Below are 18,842 nucleotides of genomic sequence, written 5' to 3'. Positions count from 1 at the left end.
TGCTGTCACCACAGCTCGTATAAGTCCCATTGAGTGGCATATGAAATTTTGTCCCGAAGGACCTGTGAATATGTCCCGAATGACCTATAAAACCCTCAACTCTTGGCATGCCAACTATACCTAGAGCTCTCATATTACATAACATGGCGCATTAATATTATTTTTCATATAAACATGTACTCATGCCATTTCCTTTGTGATCACATATGTCTTTTCTTCAATCACATTCACATGTGCGTATAACCATCCATCTTATATCATATAACATGAGTTATATAACATGTATCAAATCATATATAAACCTATATGACTTATGTATATTTAATCAAGACTGTAATGTATGCATGTTCATAATTATTATACTATGAAATTGACCTAGGAAATAGACTCATCGCAAGTCTTATTTCCATTAGATTATCCTTATATTATGCACTCATCTTGACCTTGCTTGCGTTGATTCAATCCTAATTCTTCGATTGTTCCGGAACGGGATTACGTTCTATATCTACATAATAATACATTGATACATATCAATATTTTAATTAGTATACTCTAACCTTTCATTCCTTAAACTAAAAGAAAGGTTATTTTCATTCTTATTTAAGGTAAGTATCGGTACATTCCTTAACGAGTGTATCGTTACACTACCTATGTATCAATACACAAATTACATTCGAAGTTTTCATTTAAAGGGGTGTATCGATACACAGGAAGTGTATCGATACACTCTGACTATTTTCTGGAAATTTACCCTTGATGTATCGGTACATGTTGAATATGTACCGATACACACCAGCCCATAATTCACATTTTATACACCAAAATTACTCAACTTAGCTCAAAAACTTCATATTCATCCCCTTACATATTCCTAACTCACATCCATATACTTATATCCATTACTACTCATTTATCACCTCTTAAACCTCAAAATCCTATCATCCATATAAAATTCCAGAATTACACCAACTTTGCAACATGTTCTAATTCCAGTTCTAACACTTCATATATCTTAATTAGGTTGATAACAAGTCAAATTCAGTTTCGAATTCAACTTATCAACTCTTTTCCAGAAATTCATTTAAACACCCCTTCTCTTTAATCTCTTATAACTTTTCATCTTTTGATTGTAAGACAACTAAAGCTTTCCTTAAGCTTAAGTATCACCTAAGGATCAAAACTCACTCTTTAAATCAACAAATAATCAGCTAACAAAGAAACTCACCTTTGCCTTTGGTAGCTCACGTTTGAGGAAGAAGAAGAAGAAAAAATTTCTGGAGAAATCTTCTCCCTTCCTTATCTTATACAAGGAAATAAAAATCTTTCATGTCAAATGATCATTTTGCCCTTTACTTCATTTAATAATTACTACAATAATTCATAAAATATCTTCAAATAAATCCTTGAACTATTCAACTATTTTATTTTAATCATCAAATTCTGAAGTTTTACAATTTGATCACTAACTATTAGCATTATTATTTTTTAAATCATGCCTAACTTAACATTTTGATTCTATTTTGGTCACCGATCATTAAAAAATTAACATGATGCTGACATGTCAACATAAGGTAATGCTATATCAGCTTTAAGAATAATAAAAAATGACTCTTAATAATTTAAGGATAGATGACCAAAACAAAACAAAACAAAACTAAAACTTAATGTTAGATGTGATTTTGAAAAAAAATAATAACTAGGTGATTAAAACAAAAACTAAGTAATAGGTAGGTTATCAAATAAATAATTTATCCAATTATAAAGGTGTATACCTTCAATATAGACGACTTAGATCCAAACTAGCAAAATTTAAGAAAGTTACTTTTTATTGCAATAGATACAATGATGATGTACACATACACGTTTATAAGTTGGCCTGCATATTTAAAATATACTACAATATGACGTTCGTTAATCTTTTATAACGTTAAACTTTTACTTTTTTTCCGATTATAATATTAAATTTTAATTTTAATTTAAATATAAAATATGCCATTAGACTGTTTAATTTTAACAACACGATAACGTGAACAGTTTTTTTAATCACTGTGTTGACATAAACAAAGTTGTTAAATTAAATAATATTTAATTTTGATTATAACTTAAATATGTTATATTGATATCCAAAATAACATCGTCTAAGATATAAAACTTCTAAAATATTAATTTTATTAATAAATTTTTAAATAACTTTATTTTTAGTATTATACTTTTCTGATCATAATTAAAACTGATCGTTCTATTTTGATAATATTAATATTAAAATGTTCGTATTTTATTATTTTGTATTCTTCTAAAATTTATTTTTTTTACAGAATTTATTGAAATCAACATTATTAAATATTTGTCGGAAAAAAATTAAAATGAATATTTAGATCAAAGCCCATTCATTTACAGCCCTATTTATAAAACAGGCGGAGGTGCGAAAGGCAAAGGGAAGGAAGGAAACATTTGCGAACGAAAACTTGTTCCCGTTCTTCAACAAAGTCGCGCAAGAAATCTATCGGAAATTAGAAGACGCAATGCAGAGACGCCATGTCTCTAATTCTGTATCAGAAGAAAGTGAAAGTCAAAGTGAGGAGAAGTTAAGCGAAGAAAAAGAAGATGATGATGAAGTAATCCTCGAGCAAGACCAGCAAGGTATATCCGAATACGAGAAGCTGAGGTTATCGAGAATTGCAGAGAACAGAGCCAGAATGGAGGCTTTGGGCCTCACCAAAATTGCTTCTTCTTTGATGGGTTCGTCGCCAAATTCAAGTCCGACTTCGATTAAGATTAAAGGGAAACACAAGGTCATCGATGACGATGAAGATTACAGGCCCAATGATGAGGAGGATGACAAAGACGACGATGACGACGAAAATGATTATGATAATGTGGAATTTCTGGGTAGAAAAACTCCTCGGTTTCAGTCTCGTAAAAACAAGGTAAAATAATTCACAGAAACGATTCGTTCCTAAAAGGGATATTTTTCCAAGACTTCTTCGGTGCTCGATTTTTTTTTTATGAAATAAGATGATAAAGTTGATTGCTTTATTGTGTATAAAGGCTATACTTCTTGGACCTCGCCTTACAGCTTGGCTTATGCTTCTTTGATTTTCTCCTTTTCCAGGTGAAAAATAAAGGCTCAAAACCTAAGAAAGCTGATGTTAAAAAACAATTGAATAGTTCGGATTATGTTGATAATGATAATGAATTAATGAAGGTCAGTTTCAATGACTAATGTGTTTAGTAGAGAGTATCTTCCATTATTATAAATGTCCGGTTTTATTGCGAGGCTAAACGTTTTGGGAGTCATTTTCAGGCAGTTGCTCTGTCCCTGAAAGATTCTGGAGAAGTTTTAGGTGCTGTACCTACAGATGTGCAAGATGCTACTTCCACTGAAAGAAAGGGGAATGCTCGATCGAAGAGGAAAAAATCGGTTTGTTCTGCTCCATATTAGTGTGTGTGGATTTCAAGGATTGCACTATTTGCTTCCCCTTCCTCTCAATTTGTATTCACTTGGTTTCATATGTGGATCACAGTTCACCAGTCGCACGCAGATGACAGAGGATGAAATGGTCGTGCACTTCTTTCAGTTCGATGGTAATTTCTGATTCTACTCTCTCTTTCTTATGAAGGTGTACACTGTCAACAAAGTAAGATTATTACTATTAGAAAGCTTAAAAACTATGAACCATGTGGGTTTTGCATTAGCATTGCTCTTGCATATCTAAAGTTGTATTGGCGAGAAGAATCTCATTTGAGATGCTATAAGCTGTTCTTCGTGTCCTCATTTTGCTGATGAAAGTAGTTCCTCAAATCATCAAGAATCTGTTATATCTCAGGAACACGTATTATTTAACATCATCATTGCACCCTAGAAGAAATTGGGGTGGTTAGCTTAGTAGGATTTTGGTCCGTTTACTTATATTGCATGTATCCTCTCAGTCGAATAAGAATCAGAAATCCAATGCTGAACGCATCATCTGTGTATAATATTAGTTTTGTTATTGGTATTCTCTCAATTCTTGAATATGTTTTCAGTCAATGATTAAAAGCATTGTTGGCTATCAGAACCTGGAAAAGGAAGCATTTCTATGAGAGATTTACGAAGAGTAGCTATCGCCCATGATTTTATGTGGACAGATAAGGAGTTGACTGACATGATCCATTGCTTTGACACCGATGGCGATGGGAGGGTCAGTACATTCTTTTAGTTAGTAGTCTTTTTTTCCCCAATAGATAAAAATATTTAAACAACTGATATATAACAGAAAGTCAATGAGCCATTCTTTGTTTGTAGTTCACCTTCTTTTGATATGTATTATGTGAATAAAAGAAAAACATAGAGGTAAAATTCATTCCTATGCTAGCCTAGCCAGAATCAATATATTTTAATAGCATTAATCATCTTTGTCAGTGTTAGCATATACTTGGCATGAGTAGCTGTTTAGATTCTTGTATTTTCATCCTAGAGTTATCCCCAGATGTTGGCCTTTCAACAATTTTCTTTTGAACCATAATCATTACTATATTCTTAAGCATGTCATGGATGGGCAACCTACTAGCCAATGCATGACTTCAGAATGTATCCGAGTTTAAAGAATTTACTTACCTTTCTCACTGGTTGTGCTGCAGCTAAATCTGGATGATTTCCGGAAGATTGTCAGCAGATGCAACATGTTAAAAACACCTGAAAATTCGTAAACCGGATTCAAGCTTTTATATAGTTATAAGATGTACCCCCAAAATGATGCCAACCGAGCCAACAGGGAGTGCATACGTTAACGGAATACCACTGTTATCTCTTTTGGCTTCACGTCTCAAGAGTTCCTGCAAATCAAATTAATATCAGCATCCTCTTCTATCATTCCTTTTTAAAATCCCATTTCATTCCAAGCCATCCATAAACCTCGATAAATACCAACTTACTAGTTCTTGCTGCAGCTTGTTATTTTGCTGAATGGCAGAGTTTTTCTCGTCAGTTAGCTTCCAAATGAGAGACTTTGCCTGCAAATAGAAGTATTGCCACAGTGAAGCATCAGTCTTTTAAGTTCATCAAACACAATGTATTGAATACTCGCACAGTCTGCACTCTGCAGCATTCAGGTTATCATTGTCCGGAACAGAAGCCCTAGGGGATGAGCCTTCCTCCGGTCCTTCTCAAGCAAGGGAAGAGGCCTGGGCGATGGACTTTAGAGTAAAATGCACTCACAAACACTTCTTTAATCTGAAAGTTTATCTGATGTAAAAGGTTTATTTATGTCAGTCTGGTCACTATACTCTTCAGACTTTTAAATTTTAGCCTTTCTACTTTTAATTTTAAGGATAGTCTCCCAATGCTGTCTGGCTTAAATTAAAGTCCAATTGGAAACACTTTTAGTTGAATGAGACATTTGAATTTCAATTTTTTAAGTCCATTAACAACGTTACCATTTGAACCTGATTTTAAATTAAATCAACCACGGGACAAAATTATAAAAGTTCAAAATACAAGCACTGAGGCATCATTAAATCCACGTAAAACCGAATTTCAAATCATTTGAAACAACATTTCTTACATGTATGTTAACTAACTGCTTAATGATGTACAACAAACAAAATGTATACATGTTATTTGATATATCAAGCTATATGACTTATTTCAGTTTCAGACACCAGTGGCTATTAGTATCAAGCATCAGCAGAAGCAGAAGACTGTTGTCGCTGAGCTCGAGTTGTAAAACCAGCAAACCAAGCAACCCTCATGAGTTGCACACCAAGAATCAGTACCCACCAACAGACCAAGCCCCTGATAGTGTGCATCATCCATGCCGGTGCACTGAGTTCAACCCCAAGTTTCAACCCCCTCATTAGCTGCAGCACACGGTAAGCCTCGTACACAACTGGGGTCACCAACCAGACCGGTGACTCCCAATGCCATGTCAACATCTCGGTCAACATTTGTACTGCTAGAAGCAGAATGTAGGGACCCAATAGAACTGCATATGGGATGAAAGGTAGCTGTGGTTGGAGGTAGCCCTTATGGGATCCAAATAGTATCATTAAGGGGATCGCGAGTCCGGTCAAAGTCGCAACCAAATTCCAGAACTGGTAACTCAAGGGAGGTTTGCTCTTGGAAGCTTGTGTCATGTTCATTGACTTGGCACAATAATCTGCCATAAGGAGAAAAAGGACGCAACCCAGATTGAAGATGCAATCAAGTCCAATCAAGGAAAGAAGGCTTACCACATTTGGGCCAATGAATATGGTGGATATTGGCAACCACAGAGTTGGTACCATGCCTGTGCCGAGGAGAAGAGAAGGCCCGAGCAGCCACAATGGCCATTTAAGAAACTGAAACTGTGCAACAGACTGATTGACCGTATCTGTGAGATCTTTAGCTTTAGTCACTAAAGCCTCGTCATTGCTTTCAGGACGCAGAGTTTCAAATAATTCAGATGATTTATCCAAGAAGTTTTCACCAGAATTCTCAGTTAGAGCGTATGTGATAGGTGAAGGTTCCCACTGAGGAAACTTCGTACAGCAAACAGGGGGTCGTCTGAAGTGGATATGACGGAAGGGGAGCCTATAAGGCATGTTTGAAGCTTTTAACAATAGTGAGCATTTGGAACGAACCTGAGGAATTTTAGTGATGAAGCTGGTAGAAGGAGCTTCAGCTAGAGAAGCCATTCCTAGGTTCATAACAGATATCTTCAGCAACCTTGACAGGATGACACAATTTTCATTTCTCTGAAACAGATATATATGATTGTTAGTAGAAAAACTTGAGGACGAACAATTTAACAGCATGGGATTATTTGTTTCCCACTAAAATTCTTATTGTAGATTCAGATATTTTCAGCAAATTCATGGTTTGCCCTAACTACTCCCAGAGTATTCCAAAATTTCTATGTTCACGCAAATACAAAGATTTATGCCAATGAAAGTGCAGCAAAACATGTCTTAAACGTTCAAGTAATTATAGAAATCACACTAATTAGACACAAACTTCGGTCGAAGTGTCGACATATACACTGAAGAAGCTCTTTGTAACATCTAAAAGCTAATTACAAGTATAGCAAAGCAATATCTTCTCAGCAAACTCAAAGCTCAAACCCAGCAGCATATCGAAATGTAACTAAACTTACCGAAAACCTACAAACAATTCATTCATTCTTTTTTTATGAACAATTTTAAAATTGGGCCCTCCACAGATTTCATAAACACCAATAAGAAAGTACTTCAAATTCAAGAGTTAAACCAAAAAAGCACCCATATCACCGAATAAAACAAACCACACTTACATCACAAAGTTAAATCCAGAATTCAGCATGCAAAGTGATATAATAGATAATGAGTTGAATAAAAACCCAAAATTTACATATTAGGGTTGACAACTGGTAAGTATTAAAGCTCATTTAGTTAGTACAATTTAATCCTGATTTACCTTGTTTCCAGGGAAAGATATTGCTTTGCTGAAATGGGGACAAACCCGACAAGGAAAACTCTTGTAAAGTCGCCTCTAATCAAACACTTGTTGATATTTAGGAAGGTGGACGGGCAAAGGAATCTGAATCAGAACAGATTGGATGTGAGGCCGGGCGTTGGTTTGTAATGTAACACGGGCTACCATGGACACCAGGCCTGACCAGACTTTTGTCTCTTTGAGTTGGGTTGGATTTTAAGCAAAGAATCAACGGGTCCAAATTTACGTAAGGGTAAAATACACTCAAGGTCACTCAATTATGTGTTTAGTAACAAACATGTCAGTTTTTTTCTAAAAAATTACAAACATATCATTCAATTAAAATATTATTATGACACTGATAGTAAGTGTTAGACGGAGTAGTGACATATCCTTAGAATCGGATGATGATGGAGTCCCTGGTATTGTAAAAAAGAATGGTAATGAAGGAGGAGAAAGGGTGGATGAATTAGTTTTAATAGCAAATGAGTAAGAATATCGAAGAGCTATGATTGGCGTGAAGTGAAGAGTTAGAAAAGGTATAATAAGAGTCGTTGAGATGAGAGTATTCCTAAGCATAGTCGTTGGTCATTGTATTAAAAGCCATTCATGCAAAAACACCCTTAGATCAAGGCTCAATGGGAAATGCTTTACAAGAGATAATGGGTCAATCAAGGTGGAGAATTGCAACGATAAGTGAGATATGGCTCCTCCTAGGATGCCGCGCTGTTTGGATCGGTGGGGGCTGTGACAAATACGAGTAAAAGGATGTCAAGGTAAAATAAGCAAAGAGAGAATAGGGAATGATTCTGATTCCTTACAATGTCTGCTATTACCATAAATATACATTAAAAGACTTGTCTTTAAAGGTATTTCAAGAACTTACTTAAGAGAAAATACTTATTCAAGTGTTAGGTTTAATGAAAAATTCATTATTTTAGTATTTGCAACCTTTAAAACTTTAAAAAAAAAAAGTCAATCTAGGTTGCCTTGAAAACCAATATGCAGACCAAGAGTCCAGGACTGCCCATTTGCAATCTCTGGGCCAAAAATTCCTACTAAACCGCTGAATATGAGCCTCCCCGTCATACAGCGCACATTCCTACTAAACTGGCACACTGCCAGAGCTCACCACCACCAGACTCCGTTTCTGGACCTGCTAAATATTGCTTTATGCTGGCCTTCTTTGTCGATTGCCACCAATCAGTCTCGGCTGACAACACAACTCGCACAATTTCCCATCTCATTGTTAATGCCATTAGTCAATTCTCTGAGGCTCTTGCATCAGTTCTGTTGCTTCTAGTCGTTGCGCTCTGCTAATTTTTCTGGGAGGGTCATTCATTGTTGGTAACCAGTCTCTTATAGGTGGCTTCACCATGTCAATATCCGTATCTTCAAAGATTCATTTCATGAAGAAAATAGCCTGCCAGACTGAGTACCTTCGTACCCATAACAGCACCTGATAGAATGAACAAGGTTTTGTTCACTTTGCAGGCCGTAGTTCAGATGCTAACTGTGGCCAATGGCACCACAGTCAACTCAGCTCCAAAGTAACTTCACACAACATTCCGTTTAACATCCTGAAATACAAAAGCAAAAATAACACAATTTTACAATTATTAGATAAAAAAATAAAACTGAGCACCAAATAATACAACAGAGTGATACTAGAATTGAACTTAGAATTGCCACCAAAACCATAAATTTCAAAATTGACCGCATGATGTACCATCAGATTTAGATTTTCACCATCTCTTTTTTTTCTTTTTTTTTTGTAGAAGGTATATAAAAGAATTGTGACTACTTACATATTCACCCGTTCAGTTTTACTTCAAATCAAAAAGTAGCACAATCAATATTGAACTCAACCGGAGCATCTTTTACTTGGAAGGATCAATTGCAAGATTGGCTGTGCATCACACCAGAAGTTGATTGAGGCTTAATATCTGGCCACAAACACCACAAACTACTTAAAGAATCTAGAATTGTTAGAAGTCAAAATAACTAATACAAAGGAAAAAAGATCAGAAATCAAAATAAAATTCTCCATGAAACATTTCCATACCTCTGAGCCAAGCTATGGGTTGGCATAACAGAAAAATGGTCAACATGGAGCATATTCCCAAGGGAGTTTCGGTAAATAATCAAGACCCAATGCTCCCATTGGGGTGAGGACTTCAGCTTTATATCAATAATGTCACCATAAGAATATTTCTGACAATCCTAAATTTAATCTTTCTAACTAAGCAATAATATCATTGGGTAAATGAATACCTTTAAGTGAAGATTCCTCAAACTAAGCCACTATGATAAAGTGATACTTGGGATGATTTTTTGAAGCAGTCTACATGGTGGGTTACAAGATGAATCGGTGTTACTTGATAGGCAGCTAAGCTCATCCTCCAAAATAGAATAGGCTTCTGAGAATGCCTGCATTACAAAATATTATTTATACAAGACATACGTAGAAATGTCAGTGATCACATGAATGCATTTCCAATAAGCACCTTCACAGTTCTTGCATCCTATACTCAAAAACAGTTGCATATTAGTGCTACCAGAAAGATTAAGCTCACAGAGATAAGGCTTAGCAATGTAAGCGAAGCTTTTACTTGCTATATGTGTCAAATCTCTTCCCAAAATCTCTGACAATCTTACTACTAGTTTCAAAAAGGTAATCTTAGCCATAATTGCAAAGATAACCACACAGCAATTCACTGATTCTTTGTTACCAAGCAGGATAAATAAGTATAATTTGCCTTTCTCCTCCTTCAAAGAAGCATTTAATTAAAGAAATCCTTGAAAAAAACAATTCAACATTATGAACAGTGTGTCAACACTTAGAAGCTAAAGCAAATTATACAGTGTGTCAATAGTAAACGTAAAGACACCCTATCATGCCACAGAAGTTCCCTGTCAACAGCTAATAAGAAAATCACTAACCTTGATACACTGATGTATCCGGAAGCAATTTCTCCCCATATTATTTGTTGGAAAAAGAGGATCATCAATGTGTATAGGATCAATGCTATAACAGAAAAATCAAATCATCAGGGGTCAAAAGAAGGTTAAGATATCCAGAAGCAACCATGTTATACATAGTTCCCAGCAAAAGAGAACATTGCTATTACCTATGACCCCTTTCTCTGGTTATATATACTCCACTCCCCTGTACAGAAATACGTATTTGCCGGGGATCAAACACATTCCTGTGCCATCAGATATTGAAACAATAAATCATTAATTTTTATAAAAATTTTACAGTAAACACCAGTTAGGAAACTGTCTTCAACTACCACAAATAAAATCATTTAAAGCTTTTGACTCACCCAAAGAAGTAAAGAAAATCCATAAGAAGGCTTCCGAAGTTCTACAAGGGATATTGAATTAAAGTTATCAAAAATACTTGTCACTTCCATCAGCACGAAAGAGAAGATAAACAAACTGAGATTTAAAAGAGAACATTAAAATTTTCATATCATTGAATATCAACGATCAATATTCTCCTCGTAAAATCAAAAACTGTACTTCAATTATCTAAACTTCCAACAGGGTCTTTCAGTTCGACCCCCGAACTTTGTTCGTCAAATTGATGGCAATTTTTTACAAATAAATATACTGGTCAAGCATTGGCATACTTTAAGCTCTCAAATTAAACTTTCATCAAGTGCAATTGCATTTTCAGCCCCCACCTCCAGATTAAAACACTTGAAAACAGTTCTAAAGGTTGCATCAGATGATTATCATTCAATATATAATTGTGGAATCAAGGAACAATTTCTATCACTACAAAGGCCCATTAAATAGTGATATTACAATCCTATCAATAGAAATGGAGAAAGTAACAGTTCACTCCAGCACACAGAAATGTGTACTAAAAAAAACACCAGCTAAGAAAAGACAACCATATAAAAAACTTAAAGTACTAAGTTACTTGGTTGATAGGCCGTCCAAGGTGATGTTCATGCTGTAGGAAACGTATAATAAGTAACACCTACAAGATGTAGGAAATAATAAGGGAGTAAATATAAACAGAAAAATGTCAACTATAAATTAGATAGAAATGATATCTCAGTTCACTTCTACAACCAAAGGTTACTCACCAGACAATATGAACTTAAGCCACCAGAGTAAGACTGATCCAGGCTACGATCTGCTAAGAACTGTTTTAGTACCAAAGCAAGAGGTGTAGCAGCTGGAAATTGCTCGGTCAGCTCCTTCACCTGCAAAGAAAAACTACAAATGTATCAATAATTACAAAACAGTAACAGTGCAAAACACTCAAATCTATATGTAGCATTGTGGAATTGTCTGTTGAGACTCTGAATCACAGGAAATGCCCAAAACAAATCTAGAGAGAAAAGGAATGAATACCCTAAATACCTAGAAACATTCATCTCATTCCTACATAGAACATATCCTAAAGCTTTCAGAACTTTACTAGGAAAGTATCAGAGTAAAAAACTACTAAAGCTCATAACGTCACTGGTGGTTACTTGATAATATAACTCTGAAATCCAACAAGGACAAATATAATCCTCCTAGCCAGTAACATCTTTAATCAGGCAAAACTAAAACAAATATTCTCCTGAAATTTCCAGGAAAGAACCTACAATTAGCAGTGGAAGCATATGTCATGGGTTCAAATTTCAGACACAATCCAAACAACCAGTGTTTATTGGTTAAGTTATATTCATTTTACCAGTTCAGTAGTTTGGAGTACTGTATGCGAGGGCGTCTTGAAACTGATGTCTAGACGAACTGATTTGACACCCTTCATATTACCATCACCTATTTGCGACCACTTAGGTGAAGCAAAGTCTTCTAAGGCAACAGTATCAGAATGAGTATGGTCACCATGTTCAACAGTTATATCTCTTTGCTCATCTGTAGGTGATTGCACATTAGAGGCCGCAGAAATTATGTCATCAGGAACTTCCATCACAAGCATGATAATAGGAATCTGGATGCCAGAAAGACAGCACTATGAGAAAAGAGATGGAAAGAAAGAAGTACAGAAAACCGTAGAGAGATCCAACAAGGCAAGGGCACGAGGCATTACAGCTGTATTTTCCACAGTCTTCAGAGAATCATTCTTTACCCACTCTTGATTGGCAAGATACCGGGCAGCATGCTGGAGAATAAATATAACAGTGTCAACCTTCCATAGTGTTACGTAAAAATATCAGATAATGACAACAATTTTCACAGAAGTACTGCAGGGGGAAACAAAGATATGGACACAAGATTCTAGAAAGCCATACAGCAGTATATCAATAGCTACATATAACTACAGGGGGGTTATTGCAAGATATACATCATATAGAGAGGAATAAGGGGAAAACAAATGATGCCAGGAAAAAAATCAGGAAGAATAAAAACCATAATAAGTAACAGGAAGATAGTACTATACAAGTATACAACAAATTAAGAATTCCTGTATCATTGTCTACAACTTGGTAAGTATACCACATTTACCATAGCAGATGATTCAATGCCTTCACTCAGAAAATGGAGAAAGAGAAACAAATATTTAACATTTTCATAACACAGCATTTACCAGATATTTTGATTTCTATGTGATTGCAAAGCAGTTCCGACTAAGTTGAGATATCATGAAAATGAAACAGAAAATTCATCCTAAAGTTCAACCAATTACAGTTACTCCTACCTGAAGACAAGTTTCTTTAATACCGTTACGTCCTTCCAAGATCCCTGCTTCTTTGATAGGTTCCTAAAATTGTCTGCAGTTGAGTTTCTTGCCAAAGGGTATAAGCACGTGATCAACAGAAAAATACAAGGCTGAAGCACTCACCAGATTCCTCACTGGAGGAAGACAAACCACAAGGTCCACATCACTGGATGGAAGAGCTAATCCAGTTGCATTTGAACCAAAGACATTTGTCCTTGATCTAGGCCATAGGACTTGAAGAGACCTCCTAACCCGCTTAACAGCCCAATTAATGTATGGCTTACGAGCCATATTCTCAGCTGCAACCTTGTACATGATCAACATACAGTCAGTATCATTGCAAAGCCTGGGAAAAGAAAGAATAAAAAACAGAAAACTAGAAAATTCTTGTACAAAATAAAATATCCAAGATCACAAAAACAATAAAACAGGAAGAAATTGGATCAGTCATTTGCTTTTTTCCTATTCATTTTCTAGGGATCATTAAACTGCTTGCCTGCTTCCAGAAGGAGTCAATTTCATCATTAAGGAAACTGTGCATTGAAGAGAGAGCTGCCTTTCATGATGGGCAGCTCTGTAACTCAGGTGGTTGTAGAGGAAATGATGCATCTGGCTGCAGAATAAAAACAAAATTCCAAGAATTAAACACACAACCCACAACTCTTAGAATAACATAATGCTGGTGATCTACTTACATGTTCTTGATCACGAGCAAGTTGAGACATTGCAATCAAATGATCTTGCAGCAAAGCACCAGGGAGAGGATGGATCATTGGATGGGCTGAAAGATTCTTACTTCTCCAAGATGGCCAAACAACTTCAGTACCATCCATGCGAACATATGCATCCTCTGAGTTAGTTCCATCATAAAACAGACCTCTCATACCCCAATGTCTTGGGCTAGAGCTACCAGATCTAACTGTTGGGAAACCCCTGAGTTTCCTTGAATCGCTCACAGGAGATGGTTGTGGCGGACATGGAGCTCGTGGAACACAAAGCACCACCGGTGATGGGGGCCATCTTATCCAAGGTTGCTCACGCCTATTTGGAGCAACACGTGGGCTTTTATGATCATGACCACACTTAAAGTCTAATTTTGATCTCTCCCTTGACATGCTCGGAATAATTATAGGACGCAAAATGGGGTAAGGGAGTGAATCTGCTGTTTTCCCTTCAACATCACTGGATAAATTGGCCAAAGCTCCAGAAGCTTCCTCCTCAGTTGCTGCATCCGGCATTGCTGATGCAGAATGCAGCACTTTGCTCATTTCATTTCCTGGCACAACATAACTAACTGCCTGGTGTCCAGGACCCAAAGGGTCAAAAGGTGAACAAAATGGAGTAGCAGTTGGTGAAGTCAAACCATTAGTACTATAAGATGAAGAGAAAGCAACCATGTCATCAACAGCCCTACTCATGTCTGCTTCACACCAGGCCCATGAGCTATCATCGGAGCTAAGGGAAGGAGGTCTAGAGAAACCTGTACCTGGAAGATCAGAAGTATTCCAGTACATCACACCCCCACCAAAATATTGATTATAGTCCATACCGGAAACAACATGCACCTCAAATTCTTCCTCTGATATATAGTGGTTCTCGCATTCATCAGCTAGTTCAGGTGTATTTGCAGGATCTGGCAAGTCAAAGAAATCCCCAGAATACTTTCTATCATCCTCAATCATATTAAACTGAAAATTTTGAGAAGCAAAACTCTTCTGAAAAGCTGTACGTCGCCTAGAGATAAATCCAGAGTCATGATTGCAATGTAAGTGATGGAGCCAATCCAGAAGCACTTCGAACCATAGGGGGCCAATCTAAACTCATTGACATTGGACGAGATAAGATTCGATTGCACCCACTTTCAATAGAAGGATTTCTTGTCTGATGCATGGTGGGCAAAAAAGGCTGGCGGATGTGATTGTGTCAATTGTGACCAACATCAAGGTGCAGTCTATCAGTGGCTGCTGGGACATGTGAATTTATAGAAGGAAAATAAAATGGAGCTACACTAGGCCACTCATAGGAGAGACATTGTGGCGAGGTGGCAGTATTATAAAACTTTTTTTCTTTAACCTGAATCACAGGAACCACCTCTTTAATGTCAAGTGTATTCAGTGATACATCAGAAGCAGTAGCATTTTTCTGAATTTTAATTGCACTAAGAGAACTTGATTCATTGATACCTTCTCCAATGGGAACACAGCCAGGCTTTGGGGCAATAGGTGGCAAAACATTACATTCTCGCTTCCAATTTGAATCCTCTTCTCTGGTAGGAATGATTTCATTCACAATAATATCTTCCGGGCACTGCTGATACCCTGGACCCATATGACAGAAACCATTAGAGGAACCAACCTCATGATCTTGCACATGCATGGCAATATCCTCCCTGAAAAGCTGCTTATCTGGTCCACTAGTACTTAAAATTGGTTCGAGACTGTTTCTATGACTTATTGCATCAGTTGGAAGACTGTGTACTATACTTAAATTGTCCAATACGCCATTGGAATTTGTTGCCTCATCTTGAGAAATAAATGATGATGAAGAAGGCCCGGTGACTGCCTTCTTGGAAGATTTTACTTCAGTTGTATCATTGATGCAAGAACGTTTGTTTTTCTTCTTTTCCTTCCGGCTCTTCCTTGCAGCAGCTCGTCCATTTCCATGAACAGCTGGTTGGGTATGTACCTGAAGACAAGAGTACCAGTTATGGCAGTATTTAAAACTTAAATAATTAACAATACAATCTGAATGAAAAACTGTGCATTTCCATGAGTAACAGGGTCTTTCTGTTTACATCTTTATCATGAGGTATATCACTCATCTTGGTGGACTCCATCAAATCTGCTTTCTCATTATGAGTCAATTCGTATGCAAGATCCTGACATATTACTACAAACCATTAATACAATTTCCCAACGCATATAAATGAAAGCAAAATCCCATCTAAAGGACGTTCAATAAAGGAAAAAATGTACCTTAAATGGTTTTTCTGGTGGAAGGTCATTTACCTCTCTCTTCGGAACAGGATTTTGATTTTTTGTGTTTCGGGACTTCCCTTTTTTCTTACGACTAGATGCACTGAGCCTACCCTTGGATTTATCGGACAACGAGTTAAAATTTCCTTCTCCGAGAAGTTCAAGCTTTGTGCAATCAAGTGAAATAACCATGAGAAATCCTCGCAGTTTTATGAATATACTATCAATGATACAACTTACAGAGCCTAATGTTCTAAAAAACACCTTTTCCACATCACAATGGCGATGACATGATAGGACGACAGTAATAATATCCTGAAGCACAAACAAACTACTGAAGACATTTGTTAGGGAAATAGGCTTTCCAGAACGGGAATTTGCCGTAATAGTTATGCCAAATTCTGCATCCTCCAGGGGATTTAGGGTGGTTCCCAGCAGTTTTTCACCATAATTCGTATACCTCAAAGGTCGCTCCACTGTTCCTGCGTTAAAAAGCCACATCTCATCCTCGGAGGCACTACCTGCTGCCGTCAGTACCTCGAAAATCTGAATGTCAAATATTTAAAATGTTAAGCCACAAATGTTCCACTAAATTCGAACAGATAATAATTTTCAAAACTACAAGTCATCCATATTTCGTAAATCTTTCATTAAACATAGCATACGCGTTGTAATATAGTATATTAAACTTAAAAAAGATCCAAGTCCAGCCATAACTTATTGGAGCTATAGAAATGGGAGAAACCAAAGATGAAGCTACGAGCTAAGGCTCTCACAATGAGCTCATATATTAATTTATCCTAAAGCAGCCCTCCATGTTTAAACCTTCTCTCCATAACCAACACAAATTACTGTAGAACTCAATTGAAACAGTATTTTCAAACATTAACAATAATGGCAATGGCATAGGATAACCCCGTCATTAACATGGAGTTAATAAAGTTTCAAAATAATACCAAGGATTTAGCAGCTTTCCCGAAAACCGTATTAAATACTTTCTTCCTCGTTGCATCACCCAAATTGACCCACCAATCCAAGCATCCTTTCTTCCTCCAATACACATTTGCAGCTATCCCTGCAGCCTTCATCTTCTCTCTCAATTTCACCCCTCTTCTCTTCCCACTATTACAATTCAACCACGCCAACCTCAACGCCACCTCTAATCTATTTACAACAAAAGCCTCGATACTGTAATACCCTTTTGATTTTAACCACTCTAGTTCAGTCCAATCCGACACCAATTCGGTTTCTTCCCCTCTCAAAAACAAACCGTTTGATACTCCATCCATGGTCTCAACAAACCGTTCCACATTTTCAACCAACTCTTCGGCAACCGTCATGGAATCGAGACTACTCACAGAACACGAACACTCGTCGATTTTCTCACCTTCTCTGGATCCGAACAACCGAACCGACTCAAAAACTCGCAATTCCGACTCATCGGACTGGGCAACCCTAGAGAGGAGACCGCGTGACTGTTTATAACAGAGACCCGGGAGGAAGGGAGGATCGCGTGAGGGAAGATCGGGAAGGATAATGAAGCAGCCGTGGCCTCGCGACCGAAGCTTGCCGAGCATTTGGATGAGGAGCTGGGTGAACATGAAATCGACGGTCGTGAGGTGAGATCGGCGCATATGGACGGTGAGAGACGAGAACCATTTGAGGATTGAAGACCTTTGATTGACGTTAGGTTTAGGATTGGGATTGGGATTGTGGGAGAGGGAATGGGATTGGGATTGTGGGAGAGGGAATGGGATTGGGATTGGGATTGGGAGAGAGAGATGTGGGAAGTGAGTGAGTCCATGACTTGGTTCTGAGCCATGAACGATTTGCTCAGAGATTTGGGAGGGAAATTAGGGTTTGATTGGGACATTATTTGCTGCCTTTTTATATTTTCAGTTTATATTTTTCTTGGGACGCAAGAGAGACAAAGGAGCTTCAGAAGAAGAAGAAAGAGAAAAATGGCGAAGACAAATTAGACACGCGATAGATGCTTTTTGAGAGATATTTGACGCTACGAAGGTTAAAAGCACCGCAAAATACAACAACAACAACAACAAAACTCAATTTTCATATGTATGGGGTAAGGGGGAGGTAGGGTAGTAGGCTGCCCTCAACGCCAGGTTGAGAATAGCTTCCGTGAAAGACCTACGGCAGTCAGAAAATTAAAAATATAGATAAAATGCAATGCATGTATAAATAATTACATAAATACATAGCTAAACAGTATTCATATGCAGTCATTAATACCATATGTGCTTCTGTAATGGGGAGTAATCCCTGCAAAATAATCCCTGCGAAAGAATCTCTGCATATAGACAGAAACATAAGACCCGGCTAAATTTATACAGAGGAAACATGACGAGAATGATACACAGAAGACAACGATATCAAGCCCAGTTCTAATCTTTCATAAATACCAATAACAGAAAAGTATAAAAAGTAAAAGTCATGGAAATTACTACAAATGCCTTTAAAAGAAGACAAAGATGATACACCCTATAGATGTGACCCACACTACTCGACTACCCTAGTCTTAAGCCTCCATAATTTCCTATCATAGGTCATGTCTTCGGTAAGGCCTAAATCCATCAAATCAGATCTCAAGCAGTCATCCCACTTCTGCCTTGGTCGTCCTTTCCTTCTGGCACCGTCGACTGTAATCGACTCTACCCTCCTGACCGCATCCGACGGTAGTCGCCTAAGGACGTGCCCAAACCACCGTAGTCTTCCCTCCCTCAATTTT

At 37.2% G+C, this 18,842-nt stretch overlaps 2 protein-coding genes and 1 pseudogene across 2 annotated transcripts; 1 reads left to right on the top strand and 2 right to left on the bottom strand.

Moving 5' to 3' along the window:
* Positions 1-2,433: 2,433 nt before the first annotated feature.
* On the top strand, positions 2,434-5,206 carry LOC120136093 (centrin-1-like). Its single transcript, XM_039152205.1, has 6 exons — positions 2,434-2,927; positions 3,113-3,205; positions 3,305-3,421; positions 3,525-3,585; positions 4,057-4,181; positions 4,621-5,206. Exons 1-6 carry the CDS (start codon positions 2,523-2,525, stop codon positions 4,687-4,689), a joined length of 870 nt encoding a protein of 289 aa, XP_039008136.1. The 5' UTR covers positions 2,434-2,522; the 3' UTR covers positions 4,690-5,206.
* Positions 5,207-5,587: 381 nt separating this feature from the next.
* Positions 5,588-7,508, bottom strand: LOC120136092. The gene is made up of 2 exons (XM_039152204.1): positions 7,412-7,508; positions 5,588-6,714 (listed from the first exon to the last, which is right to left on the bottom strand). The coding sequence occupies exon 2, from the start codon at positions 6,664-6,666 to the stop codon at positions 5,656-5,658; it is 1,011 nt and encodes a 336-aa protein (XP_039008135.1). The 5' UTR covers positions 6,667-6,714; positions 7,412-7,508; the 3' UTR covers positions 5,588-5,655.
* A 922-nt stretch (positions 7,509-8,430) lies between these two features.
* Positions 8,431-18,072, bottom strand: LOC120136089 (annotated as a pseudogene).
* Between the last annotated feature and the right edge of the window lie 770 nt (positions 18,073-18,842).

This window comes from Hibiscus syriacus, unplaced genomic scaffold (genome assembly GCF_006381635.1).
Source record: "Hibiscus syriacus cultivar Baekdansim isolate YM2019G1 unplaced genomic scaffold, ASM638163v2 tig00110621_pilon, whole genome shotgun sequence".
NCBI classification, from domain to species: Eukaryota; Viridiplantae; Streptophyta; class Magnoliopsida; order Malvales; family Malvaceae; genus Hibiscus; species Hibiscus syriacus.
Note: the sequence above shows the minus strand (reverse complement) of the source record. Positions and strands in the feature narration are given on the sequence as shown.